This window comes from Lissotriton vulgaris, chromosome 12 (genome assembly GCF_964263255.1).
Source record: "Lissotriton vulgaris chromosome 12, aLisVul1.2, whole genome shotgun sequence".
NCBI classification, from domain to species: Eukaryota; Metazoa; Chordata; class Amphibia; order Caudata; family Salamandridae; genus Lissotriton; species Lissotriton vulgaris.
In genome coordinates this window covers 549,937,209-549,950,455 of record NC_141700.1, presented here as the reverse complement: position 1 = coordinate 549,950,455, position 13,247 = coordinate 549,937,209, and the positions used below count along the sequence as shown (strand labels likewise).

The 13,247-nt window shown below is 46.2% G+C and overlaps 1 protein-coding gene across 1 annotated transcript in view; it reads right to left on the bottom strand.

The window, feature by feature from the left end:
* Window positions 1-258: 258 nt before the first annotated feature.
* RNF115 (ring finger protein 115) overlaps window positions 259-13,247 on the bottom strand; it is a 219,481-nt gene continuing 206,492 nt past the window's right edge. Inside the window, exons 8-9 of the mRNA XM_086945361.1 lie at window positions 6,756-6,871; window positions 259-1,562 (exon numbers count right to left, since the gene is read on the bottom strand). Coding sequence (XP_086801487.1) covers window positions 1,431-1,562; window positions 6,756-6,871 — 248 coding nt within the window. The 3' untranslated portion in view covers window positions 259-1,430. The remainder of the gene's footprint in view (window positions 1,563-6,755; window positions 6,872-13,247) is intronic.

Below are 13,247 nucleotides of genomic sequence, written 5' to 3'. Positions count from 1 at the left end.
CACTCTCCAGTGGAGTTCTACAATGCAACATACACCAAAAATGTGCATCTTTAAGGTATTTGACAAGACCTTCGAAAATATTTGCTGTACTATATTCATAGTGGTTTCTTATTCTGACATTTCTCAGTTACAACAAGCAAGGAATGGGAATGAAAGGATCAGAGCAGTATCTGTACAAACTGAGGAACAATCACAATGTGTACTAAAAAACAGAAGTAGGAAGACATGAGTTAAAATACACAAATAGGTAGGAAACAGTAAATTTGACATTTGTTTAATTGAAACTTAAAATAATTTGCCGTCACAATAAAGCTAAACTTTCAAAAAAGTGTTTTTCCTCTGTAAATAAATATTTCAATTTCAAAGCACTCCCTCCCACCCCGTGACTGAAATCATTATCAATTTGAAAAGTACATCATTGTACCAACAAAATAACAAAAGCCTAAAATAGAACAAATTGATGACTGCAAACGTGATAGAGCTTTGGTTCTTTGCACACACTCCTTATGCAAACGGGAACTGTACTTCCCGGGGCTCAGCAAAACTTATGCCCACTCTTGTTTAGTTCTCAGTGATTTTCACGGTGCAGTTCTACTCAGATTATGGACTCAGTGTTTTCTAGGAGGATGGCCACCTACAACCAAGACAGACCTATTAAAATTAACCTGTATAAAATGAAGCTTGCGATGCTTCCTACGTTCACAACATAGGAATGGACGGAAACTGCGCCTATGGTCCCATGACTTGGATGCAGCCGCAGTATCCTTGCAGGTCAAACGTCCACACAACAGGACAGAAATCTACATATCACATTGGTAATTGGAAGGCAACAGCCTGTGATAAGAGGCACAAAGCATGCTGACTGTATACTTGGACTGCTGTAGGAGAACATAGTCGATAACTGACGAGACTTGGGATTTCCACCACATATTGTTTTGGGAAAGGTTAACAGCAGTAAAGATTTAACTTCCGAAGAGAGTACAAGCCCCAAATTCCGTCTATTTCCACATCGCCACTGCTCGAGGACAGCCTCCTTTAGAAAAGACTGCTTCTTTGCCTTCAAACCAAAACTGGTACCTTCAGAAGCAGTCTTGGACCAGAGACTTGGTTATCCCGCTGAGAAGGCACCACACATTCAGGATGGCAGGTCGTGGGACCCCCACATTCAAGGACCACATTCGATTAACGTCTTCACAAGTATAAAAATAGGCAAATCACTCAAGACTTTGATTTTAGGACTAAACTGCATTCTGGTGGTGGTCGAATTCATCCTGCAGATGCTACTTATTTCCTGTTCAGAAAAGGATAGCACTTGTGGCGAGAATATCTGGACCATCGTGGACACGTGTTATTTCCACTATTCCAGCGACCTTTTTACACAATTTACAACAATAGTAAGAAGGACTAATTGCTCTGCTCAGCAAGTGCTCTCAGAAGGGCCATCCATCGTGTAGCTGGTTTTCACGACTGAAGCCAATGCTGGCAGAAGCATCTGAGTTCGGTGTTTGCCTGGTAGAGTCTTCTCCGTTTAAACTCTTTCTACACACTGGACACGTGTCATGCTGCAACAGAAAGAAATCAGAATAAAATACGGTATTGTATGCTGCATTTTCTTCCAAACGCTATGATTTGGGATAAAGCAGTGGCAGGACATCTAGAGAGGGGTTTTGAAAATATTCACCTTCCTTTATGCTCCACTGTTCTAAAGTGGTATGGGCAAGAATCGTTAGCTGTTCGTATTTGGGCTAAATACAAGAAATTCAGACACCCATAAGCGCCTAGTAAAGCACATAAAAAGCACTTTTGATGTTTATACAGAATAACATTTACACACATTCTATACTTTTAGCATGTAAGAAAAGTGGTGACAGTAAAATCCGGAAGCATGATTACAAATCCCCCTCCCTTCACTCTCCCAATCACCCAAAGCCATGGTGCATGATCCCGGGAAATGTACTTTGCCCATGTGCCTCATGTCCCATAACTTGCATGAATTGGGAGGTTACAGAGGAACCTAAGCGAACCACTGATCTAAATGCCCATATTAGGCTCCAGACAAGACCTGTCCTGACATAATTAGTTCCACTGGGTCTTGGTTGTGATGTGCTGATTTTGTAACAGTCTGAAGAATTAGCAGATTGATAGATGCATCAATTCTGATCCTGTATGATACTACACATGGCTGATTACTTGGCCATCCTGCTTGGAGGTGACAACACCTCCGTCCAGAGCAGGCATTGTTTCTGCCCTCAGACAGCGAAGGCTCTCACCTGCAGGGGGGGTCAGAGACCTGTTTGTATCAGTCAACCAGCACACTAGAGGCTGGTAGATTTTCAGGGGGCACCTGTGAGGTGCCCTCTAGGTGCATGTATTAATAAATCCACCAATGGAATCAGTGTGGTTACAATAACACAAGGTGTTTGAGATACATTGTAGCTGGGAACTCGTGTTTACCAGTGTTCAGCACAGGTACATCAAAATGGCTTCCCTGTTCACTTGTGATATTTAAGAATTGACCTAGACATCCTAGGGGCATATTAGCTCATGCAGATATGTCCATACCTGTAGTATAGTGCTCCTTGCCAAAGGGCTGTAAAGGCTGCTGTAGGGGTGGCTTATCTATATTGCATGCAGTGTTAGCAGGCATGGTACACAGGAATGTGTGCCATGTCGTTTTTTCACTTTTATCTGCACCAATACACGCAGGCTGCAATGGCAGTCTACATAAGTTACGTGAGGGGTCTCTCAAGGTGGCACAAAACATGCTGCAGACACCTTATCTTTAGTACCCATGCTGCAGGTACTCGAGGTACCATTTACTAGCGACTTATAGGGGATGCTAATGGAATGAGTACTTGGGGGAACAATTGTACAGTTTTTAGGGAAAGAGCACAGGCACTGGGCCTGGATAGCAGGAACCCAGTGCACTTCTGTCAGAAGTGCATCAGGTAACAGGCAAAAAGTGGAAGTGACCAGTCAAAAAAGGGCACTTTCCTACAAAGACTAATGATAATACTTGCAATTAAGACTCTAAAATGGGCACACAATACAATTCATCGACCTCATCCCAGTTCTACATTTAAAATGTGCACCTAGAGAACAATGACTTCATGGAAAAATAATTTAAAAGAACGAATTTAAATATCACAACATAAAAAATAGCATCTCCGGCATAGACCACACTTACAATCAGGCAGCAGGACGCGGGCTAGAGCGGTCACTCATGGCAGTGAGCCTCAGTATTGCACCAGTGTGATCCACGCAGACTCTGCAGTCAGACAGAAGCTTATCGAAGGTGAACTACAGCTTCCTGCATGGGATGCAGCCATCAGACTATACTCTCACGAGATCGGTCATCGGGTACTCACATCTCTGTGCTTTACTGCTGCTCAGACTTTACAACTGACGTCCAGCTGAACTTCTGTGGACGCATAAAAAGGGCCCTGGGCGGCATTAGGCTTGAGGATAACCTCAGACAGACTCAGAGCACAGTGCCATGTTCTAAGGCACGGGTAATCATATTACGGCCCGCGGCCCGTCAAGCCTTCCTTGGCGGCCCGCGGACCTTGCAAACATCCTACCTGTGTTTTTGTTAAATTATTTTGAAGTGTGTCAGCAAACACTGCCGGTTGCAGCAGCGCGGACTCTGCTCTATGTTGGCTGAGCGATTCCGGTAATTGTCAGAGTGGAGCTGCAGGGGCACTAAGAAGACAAAGCTTTATTAACATGTAAATGGTCTTTTAAGGACCTGTGAAGTGCTTGGGTGCAGCTGTGTTTGTGCACAGGGGAAGCTGTTTCAGCCCGGGCTGATACACACGCAGGGTGAGGTGACAGAGGGAAGGAGGGAGAGGGAGGGAGGAGGAGGAGAGAGGGAGACAGAGGGTGACAGAGAGAAAGACATAGAGAGGGAGACAGTCAGGGGGGCATAGGGAGGGTGACCGAGGGGGAGGGAGAGAGAGAGAGGGAAGTTAAGGGAGGGTGACAGAGGGAAGGAGAGGGAGGGTGACAGAGGGATGGAGTGGAAGAGAGACAGAGAGGGGAGACAGAGGGGGGAGGACAAGAGGGGGGAGGACAAGAGGGGGGAGGACAAGAGGGGGGAGGACAAGAGGGGGTGACAGAGAGAGACAGGGTGACAGAGGGAGGGAGAGGAAGGGAGACAGGGAGGGAGAGGAAGGGTGACGGGGAGGTAGCGAAAGAGAGAGAGAGAGAGACAGACAGAGCGAGAAAGAGAGCGAGAGAGAGAGAGGAAAAAAGAGAGAGGGAGGCAGAGAGGAAGGGAGACGGAGGGAGGGGGAAGGAGTGAGAGCGGGACAGAAGGAGGGAGGGAGAGAGGGGGAGACAGAGGGGGAGACAGAGAGAGGGAGAGACAGAGAGAGGGAGAGACAGAGAGAGGGAGAGACAGAGAGAGGGAGAGACAGAGAGAGGGAGAGACAGAGAGAGGGAGAGACAGAGAGAGGGAGAGACAGAGAGAGGGAGAGACAGAGAGAGGGAGAGACAGAGAGAGGGGGAGACAGAGAGAGGGGGAGACAGAGAGAGGGGGAGACAGAGAGAGGGGGAGACAGAGAGGGGGAGACAGAGAGGGGGAGACAGAGAGGGGGAGACAGAGAGGGGGAGACAGAGAGGGGGAGACAGAGAGGGGGAGACAGAGAGGGGGAGACAGAGAGGGGGAGACAGAGAGGGGGAGACTTAGAGGGGGAGACTTAGAGGGGGAGACAGAGAGGGAGACAGAGAGGGAGACAGAGAGGGAGACAGAGAGGGAGACAGAGAGAGGGAGAGACAGAGAGAGGGAGAGACAGAGAGAGGGAGAGACAGAGAGAGGGAGAGACAGAGAGAGGGAGAGACAGAGAGGGAGAGACAGAGAGAGGGAGAGACAGAGAGAGGGAGAGACAGAGAGAGGGAGAGACAGAGAGAGGGAGAGACAGAGAGAGGGAGAGACAGAGAGAGGGAGAGACAGAGAGAGGGAGACAGAGAGGGAGACAGAGAGAGGGAGACAGAGGGGGAGACAGAGGGGGAGACAGAGGGGGAGACAGAGGGGGAGACAGAGGGGGAGACTTAGAGGGGGAGACTTAGAGGGGGAGACAGAGAGGGGGAGACAGAGAGGGGGAGACAGAGAGGGGGAGACAGAGAGGGGGAGACAGAGAGGGGGAGACAGAGAGGGGGAGACAGAGAGGGGGAGACAGAGAGGGGGAGACAGAGAGGGGGAGACAGAGAGGGGGAGACAGAGAGGGAGAGACAGAGAGGGAGAGACAGAGAGGGAGAGACAGAGAGAGGGAGAGACAGAGAGAGGGAGAGACAGAGAGAGGGAGACAGAGAGAGGGAGACAGAGAGAGGGAGACAGAGGGACGGAAACAGAGGGACGGAAACAGAGGGACGGAAACAGAGGGGGAGGGAGACAGAGAGGGAGGGAGACAGAGGGAGGGAGACAGAGGGAGGGAGACAGAGGGAGGGAGACAGAGGGAGGGAGACAGAGGGAGGGAGACAGAGGGAGGGAGACAGAGGGAGGGAGACAGAGGGAGGGAGACAGAGGGAGGGAGACAGAGGGAGGGAGACAGAGGGAGGGAGACAGAGGGAGTGAGACAGAGGGCGAGAGCATGATAGAGAGAGGGAGGGAGACAGAGAGGGAGGGAGACAGAGAGGGAGGGAGACAGGGAGGGAGACAGAGGGAGGGAGACAGAGAGGGAGGGAGGGAGACAGAGAGGGAGGGAGACAGAGAGGGAGGGAGACAGAGAGGGAGTGAGACAGAGGGCGAGAGCATGATAGAGAGAGGGAGGGAGACAGAGTGAGAGGGCGAGATTGAGAGAGAGAGAGAGAGAGAGAGAGAGAGAGAGAGAGAGAGAGAGAGAGAGAGAGAGAGAGAGAGAGAGAGATGTCTGGCTCAGTGGATGAAGGCGTCTGCTGCAGGGACCTGTGTTCAACCTCATGGCCAAAGGTTTTTTTTTTGCTTTAGCCCTGCCCCCACCGGTGCAGCCCTTGGCCACAAACCACACTGTAAATTGGCCCCAGAGAGAAAGTTTGTGAGTACCCATGTTCTAAGGTGTGCAAATGCAGCCTGTATTCAAGCCAGATTCAAATAAGTCCAAGGACTCGAGAGAGAGCTCTGAGACTGAACAATGACACAAATAAAGCACTGCCTAATGCGAAATAAAACAATCTAATGGCTAACCATATCTTAACTCCAAACATAATACGGTCTGTAATCTAGGTCTCATGTTAAACCTAAATTCTACACTAACTAAAACCCAAATCTAAACACTACTCTAAAACTCACACTATCATTTAACTAAATCATAAAGGTAGCCCTAAACATCGATATCCCGCTTACCATTCTTACAATCAGTATACTACTTATTTCATTCAACTGTATTTATGCAGTGGTATAGTAATGTTAATAAATTTGCATCTGTGTAATGGGACAGTGATGCATTAAATCCTCAGTAGCATGAGGTGCAGCAGTGTGATATACTATAAATTTATGCCTGATTTATATCTGCATTTCCAGGACTAACTCAGTTCTACCCATCGAAAAAACCTTTGTGAACTGAACCAAATACAAATATTGAACAGCAATCTGGTGATCTGCCGGAGGTGCCTTGGCCTTTTAGAACTAAAAGGATGGATCTTCCCTTAATTTGTGTACTTACATCAGCAGTTAGTCAGTATTATTTGTAAATAAAATTAAAATAAGTAAAAAATGATAGTGATGCTGAAATAATCAGCCACATGCACTCTAGTATTCTTTAAACACAATTCCTTACCAGTTCCAACCACGGCACAATACAATCACTGTGAAAAAAGTGATTGCAGGGTAACTGTAGCACCCGCTCGGCTACTTTATAATCTTCTTTACACACAGGACATTCCAAATTCATTTCTACGGCAAAACAGAACATAAGGCAGTCAGATTTGGAAAGATACATGCAAAATCCAAACTCGCAAACACAATGACCACAAGAGTCAGTTAACTGTCAGCTCTTCAGTAGTGTGTTGCATGACTAGTCAACACCACTGAAAAAATGTGTTTTGTGAGTAAATAAAAGACAAAACAATTTTTTATAACCTATTATGTGTTTTGTGGGAAGAAAAGTATATCACTATCAATTCAAAAGAGAATAGTCTTTAAGTTTACAAAGTCACTTTGATCTTGATACCATGTGAAATGATTAAAAAACACTTCACTTAAAAACACCTCTTAAACCAGTTTAAACATTCATTGAATCCAGATGCTATAGATCACAAGGTACAGCCAACACATGATTCACAGCAAAAAACACAAAAGGGTCTTCAGGACTGTAAAGAGAAAGCCGTATAAAAGTTTATTTACAACAATACATCTCAACATCACATTTGATGGTGCTACCCGGTGAACAAGTTACTTACCCTCAGCAACTCTCTTTCTGGTATAGAGTCTATCTAGCTGTAGATTCTTCAACATTTGAATATTTCCCAGAAGTCAGAATGGATCCGGAAACCTCTTTGTAGTACCTGTGCATGCTGGAAGGTGGCTCCTCATGGATGCTGAACTATCACGGAAATGACTTGCTGGGCCTATAAAGGTGCCACTCCCATACGCGGATGTCAGCTGTATTCGAGAATGTCTGTGCCTCTAGAAGTGGAGCCCCAAAAGCAGATAGGTATATCAGTGTGCATATTCCTAGGTGTGGGATCTTATTATAAAATAGAGTTCAACAACAGAACAGGGAGAACAGGAAGGTCGACAAGAATTTGCAGTTAGATTGAGTCTCTACCAGAAAGAGTGTTACAGAGGTAAGTAATTTGTTGTTCTGATTGAGACTTCTAGTCGCAGCCTCCTCACCTTTTGAATATACACTAAAGCAGTACTCAAGGGAGGTGGGCTGTGGATGGACTCGAACCCAGAAAGACCAGCATGATCGAGCAGGAAAAGTGTCTTTCTTGGCAAACTTGGCTGTCCAGTCAATAGTACTTGATGAACATATGGAGGAAAGCCCAAGCAACCGCCTGGCAGATGTTGAGGACAGGGACGCCAAATGCTAACATAGTAGTAACAGCAGCTTTCACCGTGGTGGAGTGGGCATACAGTCCTTCAGAGGCTGATTCTTCAGCAGTGTGCAACAGATTTTAATGCAGAGCATGATCCAGCCTGAGATGGTATGCATCTGCACAGCCTTGTCTTTTTTCACTCTGGCAAACCCACAAATAGCTGATCGCCCACCCGGTAGTCTTTGGTGCGATCAATGTAGAAGCTAGGCACTCTCTCAAGCAATGGAGCCTCTCCTCCTCCGTAGAGGGGTAAGTTTGAGCAGAGAGCACGGCAGGGTGTAGTTTTGGCCGACATGGAACAGCATTGTAACTTTTAGGAGAAAGGATGCTCTAGTATGTAGAATCAGCTTGTCGGGGAAGGTGGTTGTGTAAGGAGGATGAACACACAAAACCTGAAGCTCCTTCACACACAGTGCAGAAATAATGGTGACTAGGAACACAATTTTGATGGTAAGAAGCTATAAAGGGCAACTGTGGAGCAGCTCAAATGGAATACACATCAGATACGCAAGATTGACATCCCATTGGGATATCACAAATGGAGAAGGGAGAAAACATGTTGCAGCCCTTTCAAAAAATGCATCAGAACAAATGATGTAAATAAAGATAGCTGATCAGGCAACCATAAGAAGGCAGAGAGGTTGAAAGATAACCTTTACCTGTGACCCCTGCAAAGCCTTGCGGCAAGAGACAGCACAAACATAAGACAGGTACTCAAGCCCAGGAGTTCTGGATTCTATACTCTCTGTGCTCAGTCCGGAGCCACTAATAACTTGGGCCCATCTGTTCTGATCTTCCGGAGAACCTGGGGCAGAAGTGGTATAGGCGGGAAGGCATACAGGAGTCCAGACTTCCACACAAGGCAGAAAGCATTCCTGAACGAGAGACTTCTTGGAAATTCCAACGTGCAGAAGAGCGTACATTGCGCATTCTCTGTGGTGATGAACAGATGGAGCCACGGGTCTCCTTATTCACGGAAGAGGCCTTGCAACACCTCCGGATGTAGCCGCAATTTGTGATGCACCAGGCACCGACAGCTGAATTTGTCCGCCCTGGAATTCAAAGAGCCTGCCAGATGATTTACTACCAGGAAGATCTTTTGGTGGTCCAGCCATTTCCAGAGGTGCAAGGGCTACTGACACAGGGTTCTTGGCCCCACCCCACCCTGTTTGTTGCTGTACCATATGGCACTGGTGTTGTCCGTGAGCACCTGTACCTGCCTCCCCTTGATGGATGGTAGGAAGGCTTTCAGCGCCAAGTGCATGGCCATCAGCTCCAGAAGGTTGATATGGAGCTGGGATTCCACCTGTGACAAATGGCTTCTGCTTTCCACCTCTGCAGGATGACCGCACCAACCATATTAACGGATTGATGACCACTGTCGGTTCTGTGTGGGGAAGGAAGAGGAGTCTGGGGCTGACCCAAGGAAACTTTTTTCTAAGTTGGTCTCGGATTTATTGCCGAGTGGGTCTCATTTATTTCCGCTCTCATTACATCAAATGTTTAGCACTACCCTCTGATAAGCCTAAACTGCTTGTCCACACTACCACAAAAACGAGCATTTAGTGTTATAACTTTTGCTTATAACTTTTGCCTCTCTACACCAATAAGGGTTGCCTGGACCCTCTATACAGTGTACCTTGTTTTGGTCCACTATATAGAGATCCAGCTTCCTGCACTGCCTTTAACAGCCAATCGCCAAGGTAGAGGAAGATTGTAACCCCGATTTCCAGATGAACTGCAACCACCATTACTTTTGTAAACACCAGTGGGGTGCTGGTAAGGCCTAAAAGGAGAACGGCAAAATGAAAGTGTTCTTAGCCCACTGTGAACCGCAGGTAACATCTGTGGACAGGCAGGATGGGGAAGCCGAAATATGCATCCTGCAAGTCCAATGCTACTATCCAGTCTCCCAGGTTCAGGGCGGGCAAGAATGTGCATTTAGAAATTCTCCTTTTTCAGGAAGAGATGAGAAGGTGAAGCTCTAGGATAGGTTTAAGTTCTCAGTCTTTCTTTGGCACCAGAAAGTAGTGGGAATAAGCATCACAACCTACATTTGATGCATGCACCCTCCTTACGGCTCCCTTGGCCAAGACAGCCTACACTTCTTGAAGGAGCAAAGACAAATGGTCCTCCATCACCGGATCGTAAGTGGGTGGCAGGCATGGGTGGCAGGGTATTCGCAAACGGGAAGGATTAGCCCCTTTGGGCGATCTGTAGGACCCAGCAGTCTGATGCCACTCACTGTATTTTTAATATTTATTTGTATTTATAAAGATCCCGAAGGATATCAGAGCGCTTTACAAAAATGATGGGAGGAAGGACAGAAGAGAAATGACGACATCGGTGGGGCAGGTGATAGCCTATCCTGCCTCCCAACAGGTGCTCATGATAGTTGGAGAGCAAACCAAAGAGTGTTTGAAGAAGTGGCTGCCAGGGGGTTATGTACTGTTGGCGCTAGTGATTGGGAGGGAATGAGCGTGGTTGGAAGCCCCTTCTGTGGACACAAAATGGGAAGAAAGCAGACTGGGTTAAGCGAGGGGGCACAGATGAGCTTAACACATTGACCATAGCTCTGATGTCCTTAAAGAGCTCCTGCATGGAGTCCACTTTCTCGTCAAAAAAGCGAAAGCCTTCAAAGTGCACGTGTCTATGAGGAAAGGCTGGATATCCCTTGAAAAGCCAGTCTTTCTCAGTCAGGTGTGGCGCTGCAAGGCAACTGATGACGAAATTGCTCTGTCCAGCGAGCCGGTCATGTCAAGCCCACACCTTATGGTGAACTTCGCTGTATCTCTCCCATCAGCAATAGCCTGGGTGAGTATGGCTTGGGTCTCCTCTCCTTCTAGACCACAGGCAGCATTTGCACAACAGAGTTCCATATCAAATGGATGCAACAGCAAAATAGGCACGCAGTGTTCACCTACCACAGTGCAAGGCTGGCAGAAGAGAACATTCTCTTACCAAAGGTATCCAGGCTCTTGGATGCCCTATCTGGTGGAGAATGCGCCAGGGTTAATTCTGGATGTGGAGCCTGGACCACATGCTCTCCGAGGTGGGGTGCTGGGGAAGGAAACTGGGGTCCCCAAGAGCGAGGCAAGGGCACAAGGCAATCGTCCTGTGCACAGGAACCCACTGTGCCAGGCTTGGACCAGGCCAGAGTAGGATGTCTATAAGGTCTTCATTGAAGCGGAGCAGGGATTAAGAAGAGGTAATCCCTGGTTGAACAACCGCCTTCAAGACAATCCTCTTTACTGCCACAGCGGGAAACTGAAAGCCCAAGACTTCCACAGCCCTACGCACCACCACTGCAAAAGAGGCTCCCTCCTCTGTGGCCACAAAGGAGGTAATTAACGTTGCAGGAAGGACCTTACAGGCGCAAGGTGGGTAACCTGAGCACTCCTATGTGCTTGAAAAATAGAAAGTTTGCACAAAGGTATTCAAATGTTCAAAGTTTTATTCACTTTGTAGTTTAGTACGTATGATTCATCTTACTGAATCAAGAGTAATCCTTTTGATAAAGATGACTTGAATTAAACATTGCGTAATAACTCGAGAGTCACAAAGAGTTCAATACGTCGTGATTGTAAATGTTGAACAACATAAGTCAGTATCCCCGATGCATTTCGAGCTGAAAAGTTCTTCTTTAGGGGGTCAAATGTGTTCTATGAAAAAGTAGGAGAGTCCGAAGTTAATAATCAGGACCCGAGTGATGTTCAATCAAAGTAAAATAAAGAAAAAGTCATAGTGATTAAATAGGGTGATGGCGGATGGCGGACGTGAGGTTAGAGGTACCGATCTAAAATTGGTGCAAGGAAACCGTTAGTGATTGTAAGTGCATCCAAGAATTACTGAAATTAAAAAGTGCCGTCGGGATTATACACGGACTGTAACATGGGAATGCTGACATGAGTAAACTAAATGTAAAAAAGCCCCAAGTATATGATAAATGTGTCATGCGATATGCGAAGAAAGATCATTGATTGTGGCATTTCAACGAAAAACGAGGTATAGTGAATGACAGCGATAGAAGTGCACATTAGTAGCCTGTTGTCTCGGATTTTAAAAACGAATTTTGCCAGTAAAAGATAATTCGCTTACCCAAACGTGTAACGCAGTGAGACACGTAGATTCAAGGTTCCACACACGGTGAAACGCCGTCCGGAGAATGCGGAAGTGCAAAGAAGCTTAGCGCCTGCGCGTGATATCACAGCCGTGTAAGAATAGAAAGTGGACTAAAACGGTGATCCGGGAGTCTAAATGCGAGTGAGACTCGTGAAACAATAAAGCGACTTAAAAAAAAAACAGTGGGCAATGAATACGACGAAAAGCATCAGTGATTAAATACAAAGTGTACACAATTATAAATGAAAATCTTATGCAATATAGAACAATAAAGATGTTGAGTAAAATAACCCATGAACAACAGACGGTGTCACAAAAAAACAAATAGGATAAAAAAGAGAGAGGAAAGGAGGTACGAGAAGTGAAAAAGAGAATCAAGGCGATAGGTAAATGAGGTGATAGAAAAAATGAAATCAAGAAAAGATGATGACAGCTGAAGCAAAACAGGTGAATATCGGAAAAAATGCAGAGTGAAAAGATGTAACGGCAAGATGCTTACAATCAGGTGTGAATAGAGATAGAAATCAGAGCCAGAGTAGGTCAGCAGTAAAAGGTATTGACAATGGTGCCCCACTCAATTGAGCGTGGCCAGTTGTGTAAAGGAGCTGTCATTTTCATTCAGGCCATTTTGGATGGAATCAAAATAAAACATCCATTTTGATTCACGGGTGTTAAGAATGTTGGTGATGCTGCCCTGGCTCTGATTTCTATCTCACCAACTTCAACTAACGTACGTTTTTTTTCTATACTGATGTGGCCTCACCGTCATGTGACGGTACGCTGCGAAATGTTGAATATCTCTCGGAGCCACACTATGTCCTTACTATGGTCCTCGACACTATTCAAGAACTATCTTGGCTTTGATATCTACCTTACCAACTGTTATCTGTTGAGTTGCATTTATCTTCGAATGGGACTTTACCGTCATGTGACATGAGTATTGTGAATTGTGGCACTATTAATGTTTATTTTTTAATTTATAACAACAAAAAAGCACCTAATGCTGTGAATTCACAAGTGACATTGTACCTAATTAAAGAAAAACACAGTGTAAAAACTAAGTTTACGCGTGCGGTCAAAGAACTGGGAGAAACAAAGGAAAGAAA